Source organism: Drosophila navojoa, chromosome X, assembly GCF_054131105.1.
Source record: "Drosophila navojoa isolate 15081-1374.11 chromosome X, UAZ_NAV_1.0, whole genome shotgun sequence".
NCBI lineage: Eukaryota > Metazoa > Arthropoda > Insecta > Diptera > Drosophilidae > Drosophila > Drosophila navojoa.
In genome coordinates this window covers 29,480,424-29,508,251 of record NC_142895.1, presented here as the reverse complement: position 1 = coordinate 29,508,251, position 27,828 = coordinate 29,480,424, and the positions used below count along the sequence as shown (strand labels likewise).

At 39.1% G+C, this 27,828-nt stretch overlaps 2 protein-coding genes and 2 long non-coding RNA genes across 8 annotated transcripts in view; 1 reads left to right on the top strand and 3 right to left on the bottom strand.

Annotated features, from left to right (window-relative positions):
• Positions 1 to 27,828, top strand: part of LOC149090799 (uncharacterized) — a 168,342-nt gene that overhangs the window by 19,125 nt on the left and 121,389 nt on the right. The window lies entirely within an intron of this gene.
• On the bottom strand, positions 463 to 22,806 carry sgg (glycogen synthase kinase 3 beta homolog shaggy). Of its 5 annotated transcripts, XR_016197370.1 has the most exons (11): positions 20,719 to 22,802; positions 11,101 to 11,291; positions 10,922 to 11,005; positions 10,661 to 10,714; positions 9,862 to 9,972; positions 9,547 to 9,784; positions 9,290 to 9,483; positions 7,612 to 7,801; positions 7,101 to 7,550; positions 4,820 to 5,772; positions 463 to 737 (listed from the first exon to the last, which is right to left on the bottom strand). XR_016197370.1 is itself a non-coding variant. In XM_089264176.1 (10 exons), the coding sequence occupies exons 1-10, from the start codon at positions 22,361 to 22,363 to the stop codon at positions 2,310 to 2,312; spliced, it is 3,333 nt and encodes a 1,110-aa protein (XP_089120302.1). In that variant the 5' UTR covers positions 22,364 to 22,805; the 3' UTR covers positions 921 to 2,309. The 5 variants fall into 5 exon arrangements, 4 of the variants coding, with proteins under 4 accessions (XP_089120302.1, XP_089120304.1, XP_089120301.1 ...); XM_089264176.1 differs by lacking the exons at positions 463 to 737; positions 4,820 to 5,772 and adding an exon at positions 921 to 2,485 and having other exon boundaries at positions 20,719 to 22,805; XM_089264175.1 differs by lacking the exons at positions 463 to 737; positions 4,820 to 5,772 and adding an exon at positions 6,613 to 6,848 and having other exon boundaries at positions 20,719 to 22,806.
• LOC149090803 (uncharacterized) lies at positions 12,407 to 14,775 on the bottom strand. The gene has a single exon (XM_089264179.1). It carries the CDS (start codon positions 12,939 to 12,941, stop codon positions 12,420 to 12,422), a length of 522 nt encoding a protein of 173 aa, XP_089120305.1. The 5' UTR covers positions 12,942 to 14,775; the 3' UTR covers positions 12,407 to 12,419.
• On the bottom strand, positions 24,227 to 25,682 carry LOC149090802 (uncharacterized). The gene is made up of 2 exons (XR_016197524.1): positions 24,806 to 25,682; positions 24,227 to 24,773 (listed from the first exon to the last, which is right to left on the bottom strand). It is a non-coding gene; the product is annotated as an uncharacterized LOC149090802 (long non-coding RNA).

Here is a 27,828-nt window from a genome sequence, read left to right as displayed (position 1 = left end):
TTTCGCTTAGTTCAACATCCTGTTGAAATGTATCTCATCCCTTTCATAAAGCACACAGAATGCAGCTATGTATGTATGTGTTTAAGAAACAAACAAAAAACGGGGAATTTAGGAATACATATATTTAATACATACAATTATAAGTAGTTTAGTACGATCTAGTACACATGCTCAAGCGAAGAAAAGACATTTGGTAAATGTTTGCGTTTGCTACTGGAGCCAGAGCCTGGAGACTAGAGTAAATAAAGAGCATGGGAATATGTCGTACTCTATATATATATAGGCATTCTCTGGGGACTGTACGTGCTAGTTATATAGTAATTGCTTTGATCGTTCTAATTATGGTCCAAGGCGCGTGTTCCTTGAGCTGTACGAAGTTACGTGAGTTTTTGGAATTTTGTGAATATACCACACTTATCGCTCGTTTCTTCTCTTCTTTGTGTTATTTTGTTTTTTCTCTGCTTTATTGTTCTTGTGTTTTGGGTGATTAATTAATTAAAATTAATTTATATATATATATATATTCAATTGCAGCTAAACGTTGATTAATTTTACAATTTATGTATTGTTTTCCTTTTTTCTTGTTTATTATAGATTCGGTTTTTTTTTTTATTTTTATTTATTTTTTTTAATTAATTGTAATTTATGTTAATGGGTGGCGTCGCTCGCTGAAAGCGTTTTTATGATATTATTTTTATTTTTGTGTTTAAATAATTATTTTCACTATAATAAAAAAACTTATATATATATATATATATATATATATATATATATATATATATATATATATATATATATATATATATATGTGTGTGTGTATGTGTATGTGTGTTTGTTTAAATCGACTATTATGCTATGGTTGTTTGTTCATGTTTCTTCCCCTTTTTTTTGCTTATAGATGTTCTTTGATTTGATCATTATAATCGTATTAAAATGCTAAAGTTGGACTGAAGAACGGTACTAAATAGTTATATAAAGGGCTTTTGGGACTAATAGGATATTGGAGCTCGGCCAGGGGATTGTTTTACAGTTATCTTCCGAATTTTAGTCAAATGTTTTGTTTTTAAAGTATCTCTTAAACATTTTGCGCACATTCCGGAAACGTATTTTTTTAGATTGTTGCCGTTGCTGTTGATTAGCACAAGAGCAACAACACGAAATCGACATTTCCGTTTTCCTTTCTTTGATTTTCCTTTTTTTTTTTCTTCTGCTGTTCTGATAATCTATTTATATCGTTTTTTAGTGGGACAAAAAATTTTGATTTATTTCACTAAGTTTTCTCATTAGTTTTTTGTTTTTCTTTTTTGGTTTCTTATACTTTATTACGTTCGCAAATGTTTCTTTTTTTTCATTTTGTATTTTGTTATTTACTATAATGCATAAATTTGATGTAACACTATTTTGTTTCGTGTGTCTGTTTTAATTTATGATTATACACATATTTATATGCATTTATATGCATATATATGTATATATATATATATATATATATATATATATATATATATATATATATATATATATGTATACATATATCATTTTTTAATAATACATATTTATTATATATACGTTTAGTTAGGCATTTGCTTTGTGTTTTCTTAAATTTTTGTGGGGCTTTTGGTTTTTTGTTGTTAGTTAAAGATTATGCTAAATTTTTGGTTTTTGTCTTGCGTCCAATGTACAAGCCTTCATATACGCATACAACATACATACATACATGCAATCACGCACACACAACCACACACGAATGTGAACGTGTAATCCAGGAGATGAAAGTAAAGAAGCGCTCGTGGAATAAGGAAGCTTGCGATAGATCACAGTGTATGCATGCATACATACATACATACATATACATACATATTAAATATACATACACATTATACATACATGCATATATGCATTCATATGTATGTTTATAAGCTGTATGCATTCAAGTGTGTCTGGGCGTCTGCTATTTATGAATATATACATACATACATGTATTATGTATGCATATGTACATATGTACATATATTCATGAATACATTATTGAATGCTTTGCGTGTTGGGTGAATTTCTTAATATTTGGAGAATTAGCTCTTATATTGATGTATGTACCTATGCACGTGTGTGTGCGTATGTGTGTGTGTGCATGTGTGTGTTAATTTGAAAATTAAATAATTTTGAATTTACTTAAGCCCCCAATTTGAATAAGAGGCTACCGAACAAAAATGTTAATAACAGTTTACTGTAAACAACATTTACATCAATAGAAAGCCGCCGACGCCGCCGTTACCGTCGCTGCTACCTGTGCTGCTGCTGGTAGTGCGCTAACCCGATGTGCCGGCCGACGTAGCCAACGCCTGTTCAGGTCCTGCTGCTGCGTCGTTGCCGCCGTTACCGCTGCCGCTACCGTTGCTGCTGCCACCACCACCCTCGTCGCCTGCAGCGCTAGCCTCGGCGTCGCCGTTGCCGCTGCTGTTCAAGGCGCTGTTCGACTGTGAATCTGTGAAATTCGTTGGCAAAAAAAAATACAAAAGTAGACAAAATGTATTGCTGTAAATTGCTGTTGTTCTTGTTGCCGCCGCTGTTATTAACAGCTGCCAATTACAGGATAAACAGTATGGAACGGGAAATACTTAAATGAATACGAAATACGTTAGGTAACACAGAGAGGAGAAAGAGAAAATGAAAGAGAATTAAGAACGAGCAAATATGGATGTTCACAAGCATGCAAAATTGGGCGCCTGCACGGCATGAAACCAGATACCAGCCGACCAACCGACCAACCGACCGACGGGGTGGTCAACGACCCAACCGCACACACCCACTAGCAACAACAAGAACGAATAAAATGTACAAATCAAATGAAGAAAAATAAGGTGAATTCATTTATATGTTTTTTCTTTTTTTTTTAATTTTTATTATTATTTTTTTTATATTGGTTTTTGCTTTTGTTTTTGTCTGTTTCAGCATTTTTGTAATTTGCTCAGTGTTCTTCCATATTCTTTTATGATCATCATCATTATCATTATCATTATCATTATTATATCATTTCATTTCATTTAATTTATCTTTATTAACAACTTTCCTTTTTCTTGTTCTTTTTGTCTATGCATTTAACCATGGATATTGTTGGCCTTACATTTGTTATACATGGATACATAACGGTTTATATGTGTTTCTCTATATGTATGTAAAGTTGCTGTTTTTTCTTGAAATTAATATAAAATTTTTGTTTTTTAATGTTGCAACTCTTCTACTTCTTATTTGTGTATGTGTGTGTATGTGCCTAAAGTACTAGGAAATGTAACTTGTTTGTGTGTTCGGCTTTAAATTTTTTTATATATGTATGTATTTTTGTATTTGTATTTATTAATTATAATTTATTTAAAGTAGCTTTTCATAAAATATTTTAATAAATATACGTTTTTTACAGTATTTTGCATTTGAATTTATTAATTGCTCAGGATAAAAAAAAAAAAAATTGTAGCTATATGAAATTAGTTAAGCTGGTTATCTATATTGTTATCGTTATCGATATTGGTATCATTGTTAGCATTATGTAATGAGAACTCAATTAGTTTCCTGCTTCTGTTCAATCTTCCAACTAATTGTTCATCCTAAATTTCAACTCAAATTTTGGATATATCTATATATAGGTATAGATAGTATACATATATATGTAATGTATAATTATTATGTATTCTTTATCTACATATTGCAACTAAACCAGCGATACGAGTACAGTCATATTTTGTTTGTGTGTGTCTCAATATTATTTTCTAAAGCATATACAAAAACATCTACACCTGAGTTGGACAAAAATCTACATTCAAGCGCTCAATTTTAGAATCTGTTGAGTCTATAAACCAATCAGAAAATTTTTCTTAATCGGAATCTGGATTTCAATCTAAAAATAGTTACGAATATACAAGTATTACGAAATTCTTCTTCTTTTTTTTCAGTATTCATATTGCTTCTATACTTCCAACACAATGCACTTGGAAGAGACCATTGTCCGCCTCACTAAAAACGTGTTCTGCCAACTGTTCTCATCGATAATATTTTTATTATAAATTGGATTTAATAAAAATTAAGTTTTTACATAAACATTTTTATTTATGCTGTATTTGTGTAATATTTGTTTATTAATTTATTTTTTTTTTTCTTCTTTAGTAATTTTCTAAATTTAATATACATACATTTATTGTAGTTAAATAAAATGTAGCTTGCATAAGTATATATATGTTTATGCATTTCTTTTTTATTTCACTCAATGCTCGCTGCTTTTTTGCTTCATTTATTACAAAATAATAATTATTTAATTAAAATAATTTATATATTTCATATATATACATATATAATAATATATTGTATATATAATGCGTTTCAGAAAAAAAATGTTATAATTAATTAAATAGTTAGATATTTAAATATATGTATGTATATATTGCAAGGCATTCGATTGCTTGCTTCTTACTTTTATATATATAGTTTATATATATATATATATATATATATATATATATATATATATATATATATATATATATATATCGTAATAAAACATAGATATACCGATTTATATGCAGCCAAAGCTTATTATGAATATATTTTCTTTCGATTTCGATAGTTTCAATAATCGTTTTCAATAGGATCAACAAAATTACTCATCATTATATTGTTTTTGTTCAAATAAATAGTTTTCGGTTGGGTTTTTTATTATGGTTTTTTTCTACACAATACCATATGGAAAAGAAATTAATAATAATAATTAAAAAAAAAATGAATGAAATTTTATTGATATCAAATATGAGATGAGTTTTGTTAAGACTACATATATATATATATATATATATATAAATATATATGTATTTGTGTATCGGTGAATAGGTATGTGTTCTATAGACTTGTGGTTTCATTTACCGCTGAAAGGCGTCAAATTTGTCAGTTGTTCAGTTTTAGCCAGCTGATTTATTAAATTGTTCTTTATTAATTAATTAAAAAAAAAGGTAATTATAATAATAATAATAATAATAATAATAATAAAAACAAGCCATTACATTGGCATTTAGCAATGTCATTGCTATTACAGTTATTACTTTAGTTTTTTTCTTCTTTTATTTTAAGATTAAAATAAATTTACTTTTATCTATGTAAAATGTTGCGTTACATTTGTTGTTGTTGTTTTTTTTTTTTTTAATGTTATTTATTTCTTTCTTTTTTGTTTTGTTTAATTGAAGCTGGTTGTTTATTTATCTCCTTCATCCTCTTCCATGTTTTATGCATGAGTTTTATATAAGTGTATTTACTATTTTTTATATGCATTTTCCTCATCTTCTTTTCTTTCTGGGTTTGTATTATTATTTTAATTTTAATGATTTTTTGTTTGCAAATTGCTTTAAATTAATTATGTAATTATGTGTGTGTGTTTATTTGTGTTTATATATATATATATATATAAATATATATATATATCAATGTATTAATTATATTTAATTTTTGCCAGTTGTTTGATTTTTTGTTTTGTGTTGTTTTTGTTTGTTTTTTGTTTTTTTTTTTTTTTTTAAATATATTTTTTAATATTTCTTATTTTTGTGTTCCCACTCTCTCCAACATGTATGGTTGTGGGTGTATGTATATATATATGTGTGTGTGTTTGTATAGGTTTCTGTGTACTGTGTTGATTGATTATATAAATATATGCATATATATCATAATTATGATATATACGATATAGATATATATATTGTACATATATTTGCGTATGTTGCTATTGCCCCTATGAATCTGTAAATAAAATAAAAAAGGAAACAAAAACAAAACGAAAAACATTTTAATAAAATTCAATGAATTTAAATAATACAAACTTATAACAAAATAAATTTATGTGAATGAAGCTTGCAACTTATGAATACAAAAATATACATTTTGGCAGGTCAACCAAACAGCTAGCATAGGATATACCAAAGATCGAAGGGAACTAGGATAGAAAATACAAGAGCTATACAGCCACAGAGACTCGGGCTTACATTCGGCGTGCCGAGACACATCTGGGGGTTTACCCAATTCGAAAGGAACTACTGCTAAACGTGAAACTAATAAATTTCAAGTTGAAGACAAAATATGTTGAACGAAACACTTACTATGAAGGGTATAGAGAAAGCAAGATAAAGCATGCAAGTTTACATAAAAGCAGACAATGGATTTGAGAAAGGGTGAGGGAGAGAGAGAGAGAGAAAGAGATAGAGATGTATAAAAATTGGTTTGCCTCGCTCTATCTATGCACTATGCTATATTTATACATATATGTGTAATGCCAAACTGGTTCTCTATTAATACACCTCCCAAAGCATCTGGCCTTAATCACAAGGAATGAAGTTATCTTAGTTTAGAGCCAAAGTACCGCCCTTAAGGCATTTTAATGATAAGGGCAAATTCAAAATATGAGCTCAAGTTGGGAATAGATGAAAACAATCAGCGGCCAAATAGAGATATAACTACTTTAATTCAGAAATACTTCGTGAGCTTTAAATTTTGCTTTTGGATTTTGATTACACTGGATAGTGAATGGAAATCTCTGTTAGCCAAAGTTGAGCCGAAACAATGACTTCGAATTTAAATGTAGTATGGGTAACGCAGCAGTGGTTTGAGTCAATATTGGGTTGCAATATGGCCTCGCATCGAATCGAAGCTCCGATGGAGCCGGCTGCCATACATGTCTGGAATGGGGGTTACGACATGATATTGTCTGGGTTGAATTTGATCTTGACAGACTTCAGCTGAATGTGAACGGTTCTTGCGTGGGCTCCTCGTCAAACTTGCTGCTTGGATCGATTTAAGGAATTTGGGCAAACGATTCTCAGCTAAAAGCAAGCAAACCGAGATTAACACAGAGAGATGGAGAAAGAGATATAGGGAGAGGGAGAGGGAGAGAGAAGAATAAGTAGTGATAGACTGATAGCTCGTTAGACAGATAGACAGATGGAACGATAGAAAGATAGATTGATAGATAGATTGATAGACTGATAGAGGCTGATCTATTAGTTGCAACTTGCGACTCGAGACTCGTGACTCGTGACGCGAGGCGCGATGCAGCTAGGCATGCGCCTACTCACCTGTTATGTTAGTGCCACCTGCATTGCTTGTGGCAATCGCGCCGGCTGCAGCGGCAGCTGTTGCAGCGCCACCGCCACCGCCGCCGCCGGAGCCAGCTGCAGCCGCATTCGATTGCTGCGCATTGGGAGCGCCTGCAGCAGCTGCACCAGTTGTTGCATTGCCACTGTTGCTGCTGCTGCTGTTGTTTCCCTGGGCGCCGCCAACGTTAGCGGCGCCACCGGCGCCTGTGCCTGCTGCTGCTGATGCGGGCGCCTGCTGCTGCTGTTGCTGTGACTGCGCGGCGCCATCACCGGACGTGCCACTGCCCGCTGATGAGACGTTGGTCGAGCCACTGGCCGCAGCGCCAGTCGGTCCGCCAGCCGAGGCGCGATTAGCACTGGCTGCGTGAGCTGCGTTCTGCAGATGCTTTGGCAACAACTGTGGCACTAAGCTAGGCTGTATCGAGAGTTCTGCAACGAAACGGAATGGTCACATATGTTCATATAGATCCGCATATCCCAGCGCACTCACCATGCTCTGTGAAGTTGAAAAGTGGCGGCATGTCGCGGCCATTGGGCAAGGTGTGATTGCCCTCCATGCGCAGCTCGTCAAAGAACGGGTGTGCACAGGCCTTCAGCGGCGTAATGCGGGCGCTGGGCGTGTACTCGAGCAGCTGCGACACCAAGTTGATAGCTTCTGTCGGAGTGCGTATACGGAAAACCTGTGGAATGGCCAGAATCAAATTAGAATGCAATCATCGGCAGCATCACTCAGCTGTCTTCACTTGGGCAGGGGCGGAGTCAGAACAGGACACGGCATTGGAGGGCGACCAAGCGAAAAATAAATATAAATACAAATATACATAGATATATATACACCTATATACATGTATATCCCCGAGGCGGCAGAACGTGGGACAGAAGGCGAGGCACGTTTAATAGAAAAACAACAATCAAGGCAAGCCAAGCCAAGTCAAACTGAATCAAATCAACTCAAATCAAATCAAATCAATTTAAATTCAATCAATCAACATGTAAGCCATTTACAAACACTTTTACAAATGCGAGCGTCGCAAATGAACTCAAGCTAAAGCCATATACAATATCGATATATCGATTTGAGGTGATTCATGAGATTTGGATTTGCTGTATTTTGTAAACTCTTTCGGACTAAGCTCAGGTTCAATTTAAGCTGTCGAATGCGAGTATAACAGTTACTGAACTGTTCTAAGCGCTGCACACCTACAATCGTTATACAAGCTAACTGTTTTATAACCATCAGCACACTCTCTTACATCATATACAAATGCAGTTTGTATTAAAATATATAATATATACATTTGTTTCGAAACTCTATTGATGGCCCTACAGCTATTATAATGCAAAGCGCAATTCGACCAGTTATAGAACTGCCCAAACTACTAAAATACAATTATTGTACTAGCTAACAACTGTTACATAAACTGTTATACTGCTTAAAAAATATTACACTGGATAATGGGAACGTAGCTAAAACTGTTATACAATGGATAAGATACCATTGAATAGTAAAATTAGCCTAACCAAGTAGTTATAGCTCTTGTGTAGAACCAATTTCACTGTTATACATATGGGATATACATGACCAACATCGGATTTGAGTACTTTTAAGCGTCAGACGTCAGTTATAGAAAGGTCAAGGAATTTATCTTGTGCGTATGCGCGCGAGTGTGTATGCTTTATATGTTGGCATGGCAGTGCGAATTAAAAAGCTATTGTATCATCGTAATATTCTTAAGCTGATTGTTTTTTTTTTTTTTTTATTTGGTTTTAAATTTCGTTCGCTTTTGTTTCGGCTTACTCTCAATTGTTGTTTCTGGTTTAGGGCGTTTGGAAATTGGGTGCGTTCGAGTAGTGACTGCAACGAATTGTTATGTACACTTCAATAACGATTTAAGACACACACCAGAAAGAGACTGATAGATAGAGCGAGAGAGTGAGTGAGTGAGAGATATGATAGCGTTAGTCTGAGAGAGAGAGAGATACAGATAGTAGAGAGATAGAGCGAGAGAGATGACATTCAATCTGCCATGACATTCTTTCAGTTAGTGACTCGATTTTTGATCTATCAATAGCATTGAGACTGTTCAGAGTGAGCATTGGTCGATTGAGGGAATTAGGATATACTATACAACTTATATATATGTCTATATGCATCTCGGCCCACTTACTTTCTGCCATGGATGACTTTTAATCTGCGGAAATTTGAATTCCGTATAGTTTGGATTCATTTCGCGTATTTGTTCTCGTGTCGGTGTGCCCAAAACCTTGATCACCTCAACCAGCTGATCGACACCAGAATCACCAGGAAATATGGGCTGTCCCAGCAATAGTTCGGCCAGCACGCAGCCAGCGCTCCATACGTCTAGAAGCAATCGGGAATTATGTTACTGATAATTCGAGTATGAATATAAAGCAGATATTTTACCGATTTTAGTTGTATAGTTGATGGCGCCAAATATAAGCTCTGGGGCACGATAATACCGGGAGCAAATGTACGAGACATTCGGCTCACCGTGCAGCAGCTGCTTGGCACTGCCGAAATCGCACAGCTTGAGTACGGCCGTTTCGGGGTCGAGCAGCAGGTTCTGCGGCTTGATATCACGATGGCAAATGCCTAGCGAATGGATGTATGCCAAGCTTCTAAACAATTGATACATATAGAGCTGCGAGAGTCGACAATCGGGAAGACGGATCAATTAGTACATAGTTCTCTTGTAATGTAAGCTCCTCATATACTCACCCGAATAAAATTGATTGGTATCGTTTGCTTGGTTTTGGCATATTGACGTGCCACTTTGTATACAGTTTCTGGTATATATTCGAGGACTAAATTCAAAAATACTTCATCGCGCTGCAAGAGGAATGCCAATATATATATTAGTCAAAAGTTTACGGCGAGTTATTAGTTGTTCATTGTGATGATCAGGCGAGCTCCAAGCTGCAAGCGGCGGAAAAGTTTGTTGACGGTTGCAAAAATTGACATCAGCATGCGAAATGTGATGTTCGAGGATCAACGATGGCGATAACGATGACGATTCTTAGAATCGAGTACTTGCATTTAGCAGCACTACGACTATATACAAGACATTTCTAAATATATATATACATGTGTATATATATGTGAATAGCATCTAGCATCTTAAGTGTTTTCTCGATTTCGGGGTAATGTTTGCGTTGAAAGAGCGGGGTCAGGGGTAAAGGTCAGGGTCAACATGCACACACACACTAATCTCTCAAGCTTCTTCTAGCATGCAAACTTTTGCACATATTCTTAGACAAAGAGAGATATAGAGAGCGAGAGCAAGAGAGATGGGAACGGATTACCAAATATGTATTATGGAATGGAGAGGCAGAGAGATAGAGATAGAGAAAGATAGAGAGAGAGAGAGAGAGAGAGAGAGAGAGACAAAGAGCGATAAGCGCATAAGAGAGTGAACATTATGAGCGAATCTTTTGAAGAGTTGCCCTCTCTTCATATTCTCGTTCTTCTTCTTGTTCTTGTTCATTTTGTTCTTAAGATGGCATTGCTTACGTAATACCTGCGGCTTGAGCACAGCGGCTAAAATGCCCAAATCGATGGGAAATTCGGCCAACTAATATCAATCGTCACGATTCGTTCGACATTTATATGTAATATAATAGAAAGAAAATCAATTGAAATATATCATAATAAAGTACATGAAGACTTATATATAGAAGTCGAGCCGCAACAACTCTAGCGCAAATCACAGCTGGGAACCCTCAACTCTGATCGTCCTAAATTCAGTTAGATATCCATAGATGAATGTCATATATATTACCTTTTCACCACTCGAATAGAAAAAGTACAAAAGTTTAACGATATTACAATGCTCCAATCTGCGCATTATTTGCAGCTCACGATTCTGCAAAGGAAAAAGTTGACAGTTGACAGTTGACAGTTGAGAGTTAATATACATATATCAATTTGGTATTCGAACTCGCAAAGCGAACTACTCACCTTAAATCGTCTGTCTTGTAAAACTTTTTTGATTGCAACCAATTCGCCGGTATCGCAGAGTTTCGCCTGAAAGACGACTCCAAAGCTGCCATTTCCTATGACTTTTGTGTCTGTATAGGAAACTTCTTGAACGCGATCGGTGCCTTGGCCAGGCGTGGCAACGACTGTTGTAATTTTGGAACCATCGCGACCTAGGGGAGCAGAGAGGAAAATCAAAGAGAGCCATAAGTATAAGATGTAAATATTCTTGGAAAAACAAATAAACTGAAAATATATTGTTTATATTTTTCTAGTATATCTTTAGCATTAAATATAATTTCATATTAGCCCAGTTCCTTTTGGCATAAACAATAAATATTTATGCATTCAGTTAACTGCCATGATTAACAAAAAGTTACATATATATGTATGTATGTCTATCGTTTACATAGTTGACGACAAGACGATGCCAAGTGGTTGAGAGCAGAGCTCGGTAATACCTATTGTCTCCCAGGCGCCCTCAAGTTTCTCCTTGCTTCTATCAACCTCCTTTGGAATGGACAATGCGACGCTATGCTCGGGCCACAAATCATTCAACTTTCCGATCAACTGTTTCATGCCTGTGGCAGGATTAGATCGAATCGCAAAGAGGGAGAAAGAGAGTGAGAGAGAAAGAGAGTGATGAATAGATAAATAAAGGGCACAGAGCTCAGCACACGACATGAAAGAGTGTGAGTGGGAGAGCGACAAGCCAAGCCAGATTGGTAGTGACAGAGAGGATCGAGAATTTTGAGTTGCAGAAGGATTTTAGTCATGCAAAACACGAAAACTGTAAACATTCGCTCAACCCTCTTCGCCTTTGTCTTCCTCTTGTTGTTCTTTATCATTTGTTATCATGCTCGTTTGCATACATTATATACATATATATATATATATACATATATATATATATATATATATATATATTTATATATAGATTATAGACGCGCGAAACATTTCAGCTCAGCTGCTAAACGTTTTACGTGATCGCGCAAATTGCGATCGCTTCACCTATATACACAAATATATATATATATCATCTATTCATTTGATTTTATTTAATTTATAATTAATTTTGGCATTAGCGCAACTTTCGACGGCGGCAGCTGCTGTGCCGCATTAGCGGATCGAGACGAGGCGAGGGAAGACGAGGCGAGGCATCAGCTAAAGGTCAACGCTACTGTGCATAGAGATGGGCTCGGCCACAGAGGAATGAAGATTCAGATTGGGATTGAGATTTAGATTGGGTTCTGGTGGAGGGGGGGGGGGGGGGGGGGGGGGGGGGGGGGGGGGGGGGGGGGTTAACTGTATGCGTTTGTACTTGGATCCTTGTACTGCTTGCCGACCGAGCCAGAGCTGCGCGTCTGTAGCTTCGGCTTCTTGAGGGCAGCCAAAAGCGAAGCCGAGGATGAGGAGGCGGCACCAGTTGCAGCTGGCAGCGATGAGTGCAGCGTTGCTTTACCATTTGCTCGACGCCCCTTGCGGCCGTTGGCGGCCAACGCGGATGAGGATGACGACGTCGTTGACGACGACGACGACGACGACGATGAGCTGGCGGAGGAGGACGAGTCCGACGATGCTGAACTGCTGCTATCACTGCTGTCGCTGTTCTCGCTGGTTTTGGACTTGTTATCGGAATCGTTGGAGTTGCTAGTCGAGTCGCGCTTCTTGTGCGTCGACTCCACTTTGGCCATGGACGCGGACGACCGTCTCGCCAGACCCGAAGTTAACAGCGAGCTGTTGCCGCCACTGGCATTCGGCAGCGAGTGGCGCTTAGTCTTCAATTTCGGTTTGGTCTTGCATTGGGGCTTACGCGGCGGCATCGGCGTCCAAGGTCGACTGGTGCTGGCGGCCACAGCCACGGCGGCCTCATGCGCCGCACGTACAGCCTCAATCTCCGACAGCGGCGCGTTGTAATAGTGTCTCGATGCTGAGTTCGAATTCGAGTTCGAATTGTTCAGGTCCTTCGTGTCGCCGGCACTGGTTACGGCCGGGGCACTGCCGGGAGCCGTCTCCCCGGCCCCGTCCGATTCGCTGGCATCGTTGACGGCCCGCTTCTTCCTACGCACAACTCGCACCACCTTGCGCAGGCGACTGGACGCCTGAGTCTTATCCACTTTGCTCTCAATGATGGCAGCTTCTGAGTCGACTCTACTGGCTCTAGGTCTCGAGTGTGCTCGTGGTTAACGCTTATTTCTGTTCACTTTCTTGTTGGTTTTTATTTATATTTTTATTTTTATTTTTATTTAATTTTTGGTCAGGCTTTGGCCTAGTTGTGTTAACAGTGCGCGCGTGTTTTATTTCTGCCCACTTGACCAACTTTTCTCGCGGACGTCTCGCTTGACGTTTAACGCAGACAATTAATCGAGTCGATCGATTCGATCGATCTTCAAATAGAAATGCTCAGCACACAAACAAAAACAAAACCAAAAAAAAAAAAAACGTATATCAAAGTCGGTTGAAACGAAAGCAAAATCAGCAACAACTATCAAATAAATAGCAGCAGCAGCAGCAGCAGCAGCAACAATTGTCGGCGTTTTATCTTTTAATCATTTATGCAGCTCTAATCACACACACACACACACACACACACACACACACACACACACACACACAGAGAGAGAGAGAGATATATATATATGCATATATGTATGTGCATCAAGATATATATATTGAATAGAGCCAGTTCCGATTTGTACATCTATATAGATATATATACGTATATGGTCGATCGACACGTTAGCTGCGATCCGGCGATGCGATCGCTCGAACTTCCGTTGCACAATTGGCTTAACGCTGCTTTCTTGTTGGCTCGAAGCAAACTTGGCGAGGACGAGCGACAATGACAACGACAACGACAACGCGTTAATGCCAATCGATGCACGATCTGCCAATTCGCCATCCACCATCCACACAGAGTCCACAAACCACGATCCACAGTCCAAACAGCTGATTCACTTTGTGGCTTCGAAGCCGCTGAGCGCCGCACGCACGCGACTGCAATAAGTTTTTTTTTTTTTTAATTAATTAATTTATTTTTTATTTTGGCTCAGGCTCATGAAAATTTCATAATTTATTCATTTTAATTTCCCTTTATTTATTTCTGTTGTTGTTTTCGACATTGCACATTTAATTGCAGGAAAATTGCGAGCATAGCATAGAGATGCCAAAAGAACATGCGAAGACGATAAGACAGGTAGACTAAGACGGGCAGGCAGACAGACAGAAAGACAGATGGATGGTAAAAAGGTAGCCCACAGACTTGGACTCTACGATTCAGGCGGCGCACCGTAGATGGACCATACCGGGCCGATGGACAGACAACGTTGAGCAGCAGCCAAGCGCAGCCAAGCATGCGACAGATGCGAGCCCCGCCCCTGCTCAGCCCCCAGTCTGACAGCTCAATGTAATGGAGGTAGAGAGAGGGAGAGAGAGAGGGAGAGGGTGGGGGATTGGGGCACAGATAGATAGAAAGCAGCGCTGCAATCAAAGGATATGCTCAAGAAACCAAAAATGAAATACAATTTATTTCATTATAATGAATCAATTAAAAAATAATATCAGCAAAGAAGCAAACACACTAGATCGTAGTCATGCGAACATGGTCGACACTCAGATACTCTGTAATTTGGAGTCTGGTTTAAAGACCCTTCTAGGACTTGCCCCAAAATGTTTTGTTTGCAAATTAATTTGTTGAGCACTTGCTAAGCAGGTACTCCATTTGATCATACCCCTTCTATATGCAATTTCAATGGGTATCACAATAAAAAGGAGGCCAAGAAAAATGTGTGCATACATGCCATTGAAATTGTTTTCTCGATACGAGGCGCCACCAAAAAACACCACAAATTGGCCAACAACGTAATAGATAGACGATTTAGGCGTATATAATATACATATGTGCATATATGTATGTACTTTTCTGAACCATGGTCCATCCAGAACTACTATTTCGATGAATCAAAAATCACAATGTCATAATTATTTACTTTGCGTTAGGCGTTTTCTTGATTTTTTAATATATGCAATTTCATTACATACATACACATACATATAAATATATGCATATGTATGTTTGCATGTATTATTCGTTTATGATGTTACGACATTTAAAAGTTCTTGGACATTTTTTTGTTGTTTCAAAATCAAATTTGTTTTTCTTTTTTTATTTTAATATAGCATTTTAGTATGACATAAAATATAAATAGAATCGATTTATGATCAAATGAAGTTCGAAACAACAAAATCAATTTCGATTTGGGTAATAAAAACATAAAAATAGAATTGAATTCTAAGGCGAGTATATTTAGATCTCCTACGTACGTCTTTCAATCGATGTTGTTTGCCAGTGGGAATATTTACTATATGGATCTAAATATAAGCCATAACATAACTGTGCTCATTTATTGATGATAAATCGAATTGCATGTTTTTTGTATCCGCACTGTTTTGATTTATGCGAATAAATAAATCAGATTGTTAGCCCAGATATCATATAAATATATATAATATGCATGAATATATGCGCACTCCCGTTTTAATGCACTGTAAATATTGTAAAACAACACTTTGGTCAATTGGGGGTAGCTGGGCGGTAGAGTGGGCGGGCTTGGGGCGTTGTCAAAATAGAAAAACAATTTTTCAAGTCTTTGGGTTTTTTTTTTTGCTTTTGTATTTTGTGGGGCGACGACAACTAATCGATATACAAACACAGTTGGCAACTAGAACTGCGCTTGCGAGACCCAATGCCGGAGGCAGGCGCTGGGGCGGTGGGGGTGTGTCTATTAACGGTGCCGGGGGTATCGCATGTGCAGTGCAAAAGAAATGAAAGAAAGAAAAAACCGCATGACGCAGCAGAAAGAGAAGAAACCACTTCAAAACACAGGGAATAGAAGGAGTACAGAGAGAACGAGAGAGAGAGAGCGAGAGAGGATAGAAGAGAAAGGGAAGTGCTCACACACACACACATAAACACAAACTCGAATTGTAATAACGTGACGGAGCCCCGAAACCGAATACTGTAGAGCTCCCATGCAAAAGAAGCTACACCCTCTGCCCCCCCTTCTTTCCCTTCTCACCGTCCCCTACTCAGTCTCATCCTTTTTTCTAAATATGCGCGTCGCATGCCTTAATTCAAACGCGATATAAGCACAGACCGAATCACCACAGCTCAGTTGGCAAAGAGATAGGCAGAGGGAGAGGGATGGGGCGAAGGGGAGTGATGGGACCAGATTTAAGTCGGCGCTTTGAATAACATTTATTATTCGATTTGTTCCCACATTTATTGAGAATTTCTACCAATTTAACAAAGACAACCGATATATAATGCAGCAGTTAGGATATTGATTATAGACCTTGTGAATATTAGATAAGCAAGTTAGTTTAAGCTTCATTTATTTGTATTTATGATATAATAGAACGTATTACACTGCTAAATATCAGTATTCATCACGTCAACAAATTATATTGGCTTGCGAACTGACACAGACTAAGGTATACAGTGTATATACAATGTATACTATACACTTTCCTGATCTGAACGACGAGATGAGTCACTCGATTGGCATTCATGTCCCGCTAAAGACTTTAAAATACAATTTTTATGTATTACGAGTTTGTCATTCTGATTCTCTACTATCGATCAAAATGGATAAGTTTATTTTGAGGTAAAGATTTCGAATATATAATGCATTACAATCGAATTTACTATCATAAAAATGTTGATTTTTCATCTCCCCACCTACAAATCCCTCAAAATTTTATTTAGTAGTTCTATTATTATGTAGTTCTCAAAGTCCATTGACCAAAAGTTATTCAACAATTTATTTCCCATAGTGAGCCCCATAAATGCATCCCAATACTGCGAGCAGAAGAAGTATGTGCAGTGTATATCAAAGTCGACTACTCCCGACTCTAGAGCAGAGTCTTCTTTGTTATTGTTTTCCTTTCAATTAGTTCTGAGTTTTCTCTTGTTGTTGTCGTTGCATTGTTGTTACTTATACAAAGCAATTTCTAAGCGCATATGGGATGGTTAGGAGCTGCGTCTTTCGGCTCGTTGTCAGGTGAGTGTGAGTGACAGCCGAGTGTGGTTAAAAAAAGACAAATTTTTGGCAACTGTATTGAGGAGGGGGAGATTTTTTATATATATTTTTTATACATATTATATATTTATTTATATATATATATGTATACATGTCTTTCTGTCTGTGTGTGTGTGTGTTAGAGGTTGAAGGCATCAGATCACGAGATGTCTCCACCACGGACAAAAGGCACTTGGCAATCAAACCCTAAGCAGCTGAATCTCTGTATCTTTCTCTCTCTCTCTCTCTCTGTCTGTCTCTCTCTCGCAACCCTCACTCTCCCCCAGCCGCCTGATCTTGCCCTGGCGCACGAGTTGCATACTTTTAGGTGCAGCGCATAAAACCTACGCCAAAGAAGCCCTCAAAGTGTGGGCGAACCAAAGCGATTGCATAAAGCGAGGCACATTTCTCAAGACGAATGCGAATGCGAATGGCAAAAGCAAATGGAAGCCATTTTTTGTATTTTTCTTTTTATAACCGATCGATAAGAATAAGGCACAGAGAAAGAGAGAGAGAGAGAGAGAGAGAGAGAGAGAGAGAGAGAGAGAGAGAGAGACTGAAAGCGAAATTCTTGCAGTTTTTGGCACAGCTGCTTAAACAGAGCAACAATAGCTGTAAAATGACATCGGAGCAGTTGGATGCAACGCGACAATCAGAGAAGACTCTGCCTAACTTGGCCAACACACTGCTACTCTAAAGATAAACGCACATTTCAGTTACTTTCGAGTATATATCAAAGTCAGAATCTCCCTCTGATCGTAGATCGCAGTGTGTGTAGAGTGAATTATTTCTTAGTCTAATTAGTGCAAGTCACCTGATGATGAGCCAATCAGTCCCTGTCTGTGTCTATAATATTCATTATTAAATATATTAGTTAAACTGTTATTTGAGCTAAACTTAGCTCGAGCCGATCGAAGCTTACATAAGTCAAGTCTGAGATGTTTCGGATGTGGGGGTTATATATAGATCGCAGGCTAAATCATGTGTACTATCTAACTATCCCTCTCTCTCTCTTTCTCTCTCTCTCTCTATCTCTCTCTTTTTCTCTGTGTAGCCCGCACTCCCTGATCTTCCCTCAGCTGCTTCCGCTTTTGTCTTCTATCAGTCGGCAACAAGCAGTTGCTGTCGTTGTCCAAGCTGATCGCGTTGTTGTTGCTCTTGGCTACTGAGGCTGTCAGGCCCCCCTCAAATTTAAATCAAATCACAAATATCACGAAAAAAACAAAAACACGAAACAAATTAAAAAGCCAGCAAAACAAGTTGACAAATGTTTTCAACTTGAGCACGGAGCGGCGCAGGCACAGCAACAGCTGGCAAGAAAAGCGCCAGCAGAGACACGCCTCCAGATACATATACTATATGCAAGCGTACTATATATACACATATACTATATACATATCGACATTTCTATATGTACTGAGACTGTTGTTTTGCATTATTTTTGGAATAAGTTTTCGGCGTTCGGCGTTCGGATTTCGGTTTGTCAACATCAGCGCGTGATTATTAACGGAACAACAACAACAACAACAACAACATTGAGCAGCAGCAGCAACAGCGACAAAAATGTTAACGAAACATCTACATACAAAGCGCATTAGTATATGCGGCCATATAAAAATAATAATCATCATCTTTCACGACTTGACGCCCTGCTAAACTGATAACCTGAGCACACAGCACTCGTGTCATCCCCTTATCACTCAGAATCTGAAGAGCACCAACAGCAGCCACAGCAGTAGCTGTATAAGTACGTACCATCGTTATACAAAAGTCAGCTGTTATAAGAGTCTATCTCGCCAGCATTATACATGTCTCGAAAGTTTATATCAACAGACACGTCTTTCAAATCGTGTCACATACACATACATATATCTAAATTCTATTTATTTATTATCTAAAATTATATCTCATTTTGAGTACCTACTCTATGAGCTCTTAATTGTTCTATAAAGATCAACTGTTATATATGTACATATATCATATACCACCCAAAATAGTCCAACTCTTGTTCCTATGTATACAACTAACATGTCGAGTCTTATTTGGAATACGGACTCAATATACTTTCAAGAGTCATACAAAGATCAGCTGTTATACATATACCACTTATCATGCACTTCAAGTCAATTCATATAAATAACTGGCTATCAATTAATCCCATTTCGATTCGCAATCTAATTAATATATATATAGTGTGTGGAATATAATCTAATGACGGGATGATAACATCCATCCAAATCAAACATATAAGTCTGCAACCCCGTAAAGTTCTTGTATAGTTATATACTGTTATACAAGTAAAAGTTCGAAGATTATATATATTTATAATTATAATTGCCGTTGAAGTATTTGTTCCATTGCTTGCTTCAATTCCACTTTGTACCGCCGTAATGTTTCCATTTTGTTCACCTGTGCATAATAATGCATAGCAATTAACTCATAGCGTTCCGTGTTTCATTCACATTCAACATGCTTAGTTCATTGCGCCATTAACTTTGTTTTAATGCAATACTTGACATTTTAGTTCGGATTTTCAGACACATTATAAATTATTTCCATGTATATATAAAGTTTCAAACATATAGGTCTGTACATAGAAATAATTTACAATACGTCTGAGAATTTGAACAGCTTTATCTCATTTCTGTCACTAATCCATTTCATTTCATTTTAATCCACATTACATCACAGATTTCTACTAAACGAAAGCCCAGTCTCCCTATTTGTAAGTATATACGTAGGATCTCTTCTTCTTTAAGGCAATGACTTTCCAAAAAGAAAAAAAAAAAAAAACAAAAAAAAAACGAAGAAAAAGTGAAAATCATCAGCTGGCATAAGTCAACGCTGTCGTCTTATCAATCAGGGAGTCCAGCAACAAAGACTAATGATAGCAACACTTTGTGGATTTATTTTTCAAACTAGGGCGTGGCACTGGCTAGGGCAGTGTCGCTTTCACTTATCAGCCGCCCGACAAAAGCCCCAGAGAAATAAAAATAATAAAAAATACAGGGCAAAGCGATGGTTTTTCAGCCAAGCGAAACGACTGGAATGGATCAGTAGAATATGTTTCGCCAAAATGTATTTATCATTTATCGGCATGCTATCGAGTACAAAGCGCACAGAATTCATCAAAGAGATTCAAGTGAAGAGACCATCGAGACTAAGGCGAGGAAAATTATCCAAAGTCCTTTGCATTAGTTAAGACCCCCATTTAAATAGCTTACCAGATAGCATTTTACACGCTAGTTTACGTTCAAATCAACAAAACTTACCTAGAAAGAGACAGAAAGAGAGAGAGAGAGAGAGAGAGAGAGAGAATTAAGATTAGTGTGAACACAGCTGAATTTATAAAAACAAATATCATGATATAATGGAAATAATGGGCAAGCAAGCTCTTTGAATATATGTTTGATACGGATTAGTAAAGACAATTCAGTTTGATTTGAACAACGACAAGGCGATAGCGATAACGATAACACTATCGATAGCTGTCGAAGGCCGATTACTATCGTGTATTTACCTAGTATGTGCTTAAACTTTTGCACCACTTTGGTCCAACTAACGCAGGATTGTGTTCTAGCCAGCTTTACAGTCTTTACGTTCTCGAAACAATCGGCGCCATCGTCGTGGTGGAGCGCTGTTTCCGCCTCGGCACCGGTCTCAATCTCATCGTCGTCCTCATCCCCGTAGCCAGCATCGTCCGCGGAGCCAATTGACTTCATGTTGCCCCTGCTGTTGGCATCATAATGATTATCATGGCTATGACTGCGAACGCGCATCTTAACCAAGCCAACATCGGCATCGGCATCGTCATCATCGTCTTCGACGTGGTCGCTGGCATCGGGATGAGGATCCGACATCTGTTTGTTGACCGCTAGACGATTTCTATCACAGTGATTGGTTGTTATTATTGTTGTTGTTGTTGTTGTTGTTGTGTGGTCTTTGGTGTCAAGGCCGCTGGCCGCCAAATTGGAGGCCACCGTTGTGTTGCGCTTCTTGCGCTGCTCCTCGCGCTCCCGCTTGAGGAGCGCCTTCTGTTGCTTGGCGAGGCGCTGCTTCTGCTTGCGTGCGAACTTCTCGCGCAGCTTCGGGCTGCCAAACTCGTCCAGATAGTACATGGTGTCCTGCAGGCCGTCCTTGCGGTTGATCAGCTTGGCATCAATGTGCGGGTCCTCGTTGATCTTGAGCAGCGGAAAGAAGATGCGTCCATCCGTGCCCAGGCTGCGCGCATCTCGCCGCTTCGCCGCCGCAGCGGCAACGGTCAGGGGCGCCAGCTCAAGCGGCAGCTCTTCCTCGGCCTTCACCTTGGCCGCTATCTCGGCCTTCAGGCGCTGCTGCTCCTCGTCCTCGTGCCCCCCAATATTGATAATGATGCCCGACTGCGTGTCGTCCTCGTCCCCATCGACAGCGACGCCATCGTCCTCGTCATCATCCTCCACCTCCTCCAGATCGTGCTCGTCGTCGTCACGATCGTCCCCAATGTCCACCTCCTCGATGCGATCCTCCACATCAAAGCCTTGTGTGCTGTTCGTGCTCTTGTATTTAATACGCCGCAGCGCATTGCTAGAGCCGCTGCCACTGCCGCTGCCGCTGCCGCCACCGACGCCGACGCCGACATGGCTCAATTCAAGCGCCGATGCGGCGCGCGCTCGTCCAGCGACAGCTGCTACCTGTAGCTGCTCATTTCCGCTGCTGCTGCCCAGCGATTCGCTGCTGCTGTTCGACTGGCCGCCGCCCGCGCCGCTCGAGTTGCCCTCGCCGACGCGCTGCTCGATGCCGCTGTCCTGGCTAAGCAGCAGCTGTTGTTGCTGCTGCTGGTGTTGCTGCTGCTGCTGCTGCCTGTGCTGCTGCTGTTGCCGCTTCCATTTCGGCTGCGATCCGTGTAGGCTAAGTGAGCCGCTGCTGCTGCGCACCGGCAGCTGTTGCAACTGCAGCAGCGTCGCCTGCGAGCTACTGCAGAGCTGCTTCTGAGAGGCGCTCGTCACAATCACACCGCTGTCCGCTGAGCCAGTCGACGTCTGAGTCAAGAAGCGTTCGCTCAATGGAATTTTAATTGGTGCACTTATAATATTATTGTTGCTGTTGCTGTTGCTGTTGCTGCTGCTGCTGTTGGCGAGCACCGCATTGGCGGTTGGTGCTGCTGCTTTCGTTGCTGTTGTTGCCATCAGGTTTTCAATGTCTTCTTTTTTAGATACTTGTGTGTCTTATTTCTCTAAACAACAAAGTCTTGCTCACACATAGAAAAACAAATATGCACTCGTCTATTGTCTATCTCTGCGCCTTCGCTCTGATTTGTTTAGGTTCTTTCACTTTTTGTTTGAATTTATTCTACGCACTGACAACTTGGTTGCATCAGAGTCACATTGCCTGCTCAATAAAATGCAATTTATATATTTTCTTGTTTAATGATTTATTTTTATTGTTGCTTTGTTTTTATTGTTGAGAAAGAAAGAGGGAGCGAGATGGAAATATAAATGGCAAAACATTTTCGCATATCCCATTTATTTTCGTGTACTTTTCATTTTTGTTTGCTTCTATTTTTAGAAAGAAAAAATAAAGCTTGTGAAAAACAGATATTTTCCCAAAGACAACTTTCGTTCGCCTGCGCCACGCAATAAAAACAAAACACCATAAAAAAAATAACACACACGCACGTGAAGAAAAACGAAATGTTTTCCAAATGTATTTTAAAAAAAAAAAAAAAAAGGAAAAATAATATATTTCAAATTACGTGCAGCTGTTGAATATGCTATAATATTTAATTTGTATTTATTTATTATTATTGATATTGTTAGCGCAATTTGCAAGACTCAATTGGCACACACATGTGCGGGCGCTCTTGGGGTCGCGATTGAACTGAAACTGAAACAGAAACTGAAATTGAATTTCCAAATTATCAACAGCGACAACAGCAGAAGCGTCGCTGCTGGCGCCGCTGACTGACGCATATGAAATACGCTCACTCGCACACACACACACACACTCGCACGCACGCACACATGCGACGCAGCGTACAACAATGAAACAGCGAAGAGAGCAGCAGAAAACAAAAAGAGAGCGAACGCCAGGCGCGAGCACAAAGTACAAAGCACACAGAGCAAAAGCGAAAGTCATTAAGTTTTATTGTGTGAGCAGCGGCAGCGGCAGCGGCAGCACCAGCAGCAGCAGCAGTAGCATTGGCGTCGTTAGAGAGGAATGCGGAATGAAACACACTGTATGCTAGTTACTGGCTAAACAGCAACGACAGCGGCAGTGGCAGGCTTTAAAATGGGGCGAAGCAGTGGGAAATTCACACACACACACACACACACACACACACACACACACACACACACACACACACACACACACACACACACACACACACACACACACACACACACACACACACACACACACACACACACACACACACACACACACACACACACACACACACACACACACACACACACACACACATAGTCAAACATTCTGTTCTGACTCTAATCTTATCATGGGCACGACCCGAAAACTGTGCATCTAATCAGAGTATGAAGAAAGAATGGAGAATTTAAAGCTTTGGTCGCTTCTTTGAAGCTCTTTGCAGCTGCTGCTGTTGTTGTTGCTACGTTTTTTTTTCGCAAAGCGGAGGTGTTAAATCAACCAGTAAAGTAGAATGTATATGGCACATGGAGCTAAGTGAGTATCGAATGAAGCGAAGAACAACACGAGAAACGAAACACCTAGGCAGACTTGTGTCTGTGTGTCTGTGAGTGTAGGGCGGGGAAGGAGGGTGCTCATAAAACGATTAAGCTTGAGGGATTTGTGGTGGGGTCTTTAGGGGTTACAACTTATTAAATATGTACATATAGTAAAAAATGCGCTCAATTGTACAAAACAACAACAACAACAACAATAACAATAACAATGGCAATGGTCATAAAAGGTATTGCCAGAAGGCAATTTTTAGTTGCTTGCGTTGCTCAAGTGCAAACAGTGGAAAATTTTCGAGTTGCCTTCGTGACGGGCGCATTTGTTGTTGTTGCTGTTGCTGCTGCTGCTGCTGCTGCTATTGTTATTCTTAGGTTGTGTCCACTTGCCATGAACTGGGTCCTAGCACGCAAAAACACTGTTGACAAAGGACAAAGGACAAAGGATAGGCAGGTTGGTCGGGAGCACACAGCTCGTTAGTCGTTAGCGACGCATTAGCGCAAATTAAAGGAGTGTCGTCGTAGCAAAACAAAATGGGAATGAAATGAACACAACGGCACAACGGGCCGTGGGCGAAGCAATCACTCCCTCCGGTCCACGTCCACTTCAAGTCATATCGGATGACAAAGTTTGCAGTCAATGGGGTTCATTAGAGTTTATATGTGCACCTGTCTATATTCATATTCTAATTTGATATACTCCAAATGGTTATATTGGTTTACTAATTGTCATTTCTCAACTCTGGGGTCACTCGGCACGGCAAACACTTTGCAGCGCCACTTGGAAACTGGTTAAACTCAAACTTTCTCCGTTAGTCGCTGTCGCTGCTGCTCCAAATCATTTTTCTAGCCCCCTCAACTTGGACAGCTAACTTTTGACCACCTGTCTACCTGTCCACCTGTCCACCTGTCCACCTGTCCAGCTGTCCAGCTGTCCAGCTGTCTGCCCATTAGACTACTAGACCACTTAGACCAACTGACTTCATTGACATTTGACTTAATTGTCTAATGACATGTTCTTCTTCTTGAACTAGTTTTCTCTTCTTGAGTTTGACGTTGTGCGCATTTAAGGGCAAGAACATATACTATATGTATATATATATATGGAGATATTTATATTCGACTTTTATCGACTGAACTTTGGCCAATGAAGTAAACACTAATCCCTTCCCAAGCTAACTCACACACTGGTGCACAGCGGTATCCCTATTACCTTTATAATTTATTTAACAACCACAACAGAACTTGGCCCTGACGCATTTGGCCTTCTTTGAACCAACACGTGTCCACAGAAAGCTTCGCCCCTCAACATTTTAAGAAATCAAATACAATTTACATGGCAAATGAGTTGCAACACTGTGGGTAAGGTTAAAAACTTTGGGTCTTGAACTTGCATGTCGATAATTCAGCGGCCAACGTCAGCCGTTTAATAGTGGGTCCCCAACATTTGCCAAGCACACGCGACCAGAAAGCAAGGCAAAGAGACGGCGGGCGGATAGGTGCTGCCCCCCAGCCCAACGGATAAAAATAGAATTGAGAAGTGGACACAAACAAGGGTTGCGAACAGCTGGGGTTGTTCTTTCACCCAATGCCCATATTAATATCGATCCTTGAGGAGAGCCAACATTGGAGTTAAGACATTGGCAGAGCATATCGACTACATAGAGTGGAAGAATCACTTATATATGATGGCATATAATAGTATATACCTTGTCATGGATATATCTAACAAAATTCCGCGAATCTTTCAATAATATTCACATAGCCAGTCACATTTTTACCTTGCTCAAAGGTATTTCCATTTCATTCTCCTATAAGATAGGACCTTATCAGAAATTATCAGAATGTCTTTCCTCTCCTTTGCTTGTTGCGTCTCAAGAAGAATAAAGCAATACGCAATCGCTTTGTCTGGATTGACAGCTCGCTTGATTCCGGTACGTGTTGGAAGAGAAAACCAATTAACTGGTCAGCAGGTGTGGCCCGTTGGATTCGAAATGGGCTTGCACTGATCGCTCTGTCAATAGGTAATTGGTTTTAAATGCCAGCGACGCCACCAAATGCAATTATGGATATTTTGACAGCTACAGCTATTATTGTCTTCCACTCATATATTATATATGTACACACAAATATACATTTATAATTATTTGGTTTCGCTCGGCGGACATTAGGCAACGCGAACTGAATTCCTGATAAGGCAAAGTTTACATTTCAACAATTAGCCGACGATTCGTTTCTATTTCCATTTCCATTCCCACTCCCATTCGTGGCTCGATTTCAGCTGTTCCATTCCCAACTGTAGATTATATTGCAATCTTAGCATTCCCACTTCCATGTACGAATTTTGACCGTTCCCACTTATAGATTGCCCTATCTTAGCCCCTTATCTAATTTAAGCAGTTTGCATTCATAGGTTCTATTCTCATGTCTATTATCCAATTTTTTTCGATTTCCACGCTTACTACATATATATATGTATATTCCTTACTAAATTTCATCTGTCGCATTCCCACTTTAGAATCTTTTTTTAAGTTTATTACCGAGCTTCAGCTGTTCCATTCCCATTCATTTTGTATAGATATTTTGTATATAGTATGTTTTCCTTTGTTTCATTCCACTCATTTCTTATTATTTTCCATTCCATTCCATATCCAATTTCAAAAGTGTTCTTTTCATTTGCATTACCATTCCTGCATTCTCTTCTAAATGGCAACTAACCAATTCCAACCGTTCCTGCCTTGTCAATCATCTCTGTACTTGTCTGAACTGTCTCTGCTTATTCTTCTGTTTTTCCGCCGTTCTTTTGTGTTCCATTGTTTTCGAGTCTTTGACAAATAGACGTAAAGCCCCACATACAAAAAATCTCTAGAGGCGCTTTCGTTGCATGTCGGTGTTGTTGTTGCTGCTGTCGTTGTTGTTGTTATTGTTGTTGTCACAAATGAAATGCAAATATTTCATGTCACTTTGAGTCGTAGTCTTTTTTCTTTTATGGACATATCTGTCTCTCGCTCTCTCTTTCGCTCCCTGCCTTTATAGCTATGTATATATTGCAATAGCACCTTTTACTTTCATGCGCTCACTGTTGAAATTGCCATTTTTAACCCACAGATGGCGCCAGGGCGCTCGACCAGTACTGCAGATAATGCCAGAATTTCTAGTTTATACTGCATTCAGACTTAATCTTCATATGAATGCAAATGATGGACTAATAGATATCCTGTGAACCCTCTCTAAGGGGTTCATCCTAAATCTACTGTATGATAATCTAAGTGCTATATATTCAGATACGCGCATTTATAGCTCGAAATAGTACAGATAAAGACAAAAGCACAGAGACAAAGTGGTACTTGGACTTATTAAAGTAAGGGAGAAATTAAATTTCTTCATTTGCCATTGTAAGCAAATTGTTTTTGGTAAATGGTCAAAATAACTAGCTCCTTTGAATCTAATTGTGCATTCAAATGCTGGAAATGGATGGTTGATATTATACATATATAAATAAATTCATATATATACATATATAAGTCAATAGACAAAGGGGTATTGAAACAAAGCCAGGCAAAGTCTAACTAAATAGTAGATGCTGGCGAATGCGAGAAAATCTGAGCACAATCTATAGACTGCACTATATAGGTCTATATAATGTTTGACCATCTAGACCGTATATATACAGTAAGATTGCTCTAGTAAAATGCATGTGCACTATAAGTGGGTGATAAATGCAGCGGCAAAGCTGCTGATCTGAAAAGGCAAACACGCGATTAGTGGACTACATTCTGTCAGTCAATCAGTCAATCAGTCAGTCAGTCAGTCAGACTGTCAATCAAGCACATAGTATGTGTGGCTGTGTGTGTGTGTGTGTGTGTGTATTGTCATGTTCCAAATAGCAACAAGTACGACGCAGACCAGAAGAAGCAGCAGCGACAGCTGTAGAAACT

Excerpts from the sequence above, each read along its gene's own strand:
- LOC149090803 (XM_089264179.1), bottom strand. The coding sequence starts at position 12,941 with ATGCCGCCGCGTAAGCCCCAATGCAAGACCAAACCGAAATTGAAGACT.
- sgg (XM_089264175.1), bottom strand. The coding sequence starts at position 22,363 with ATGGCAACAACAGCAACGAAAGCAGCAGCACCAACCGCCAATGCGGTG. Across the intron at positions 10,715-10,921 it reads TCTATTCGAGTGGTGAAAAG|TTGGCCGAATTTCCCATCGA; the intron begins GTAATATATATG and ends GATTGATATTAG. Across the intron at positions 7,551-7,611 it reads TTTCAACTTCACAGAGCATG|AACTCTCGATACAGCCTAGC; the intron begins GTGAGTGCGCTG and ends GTTTCGTTGCAG.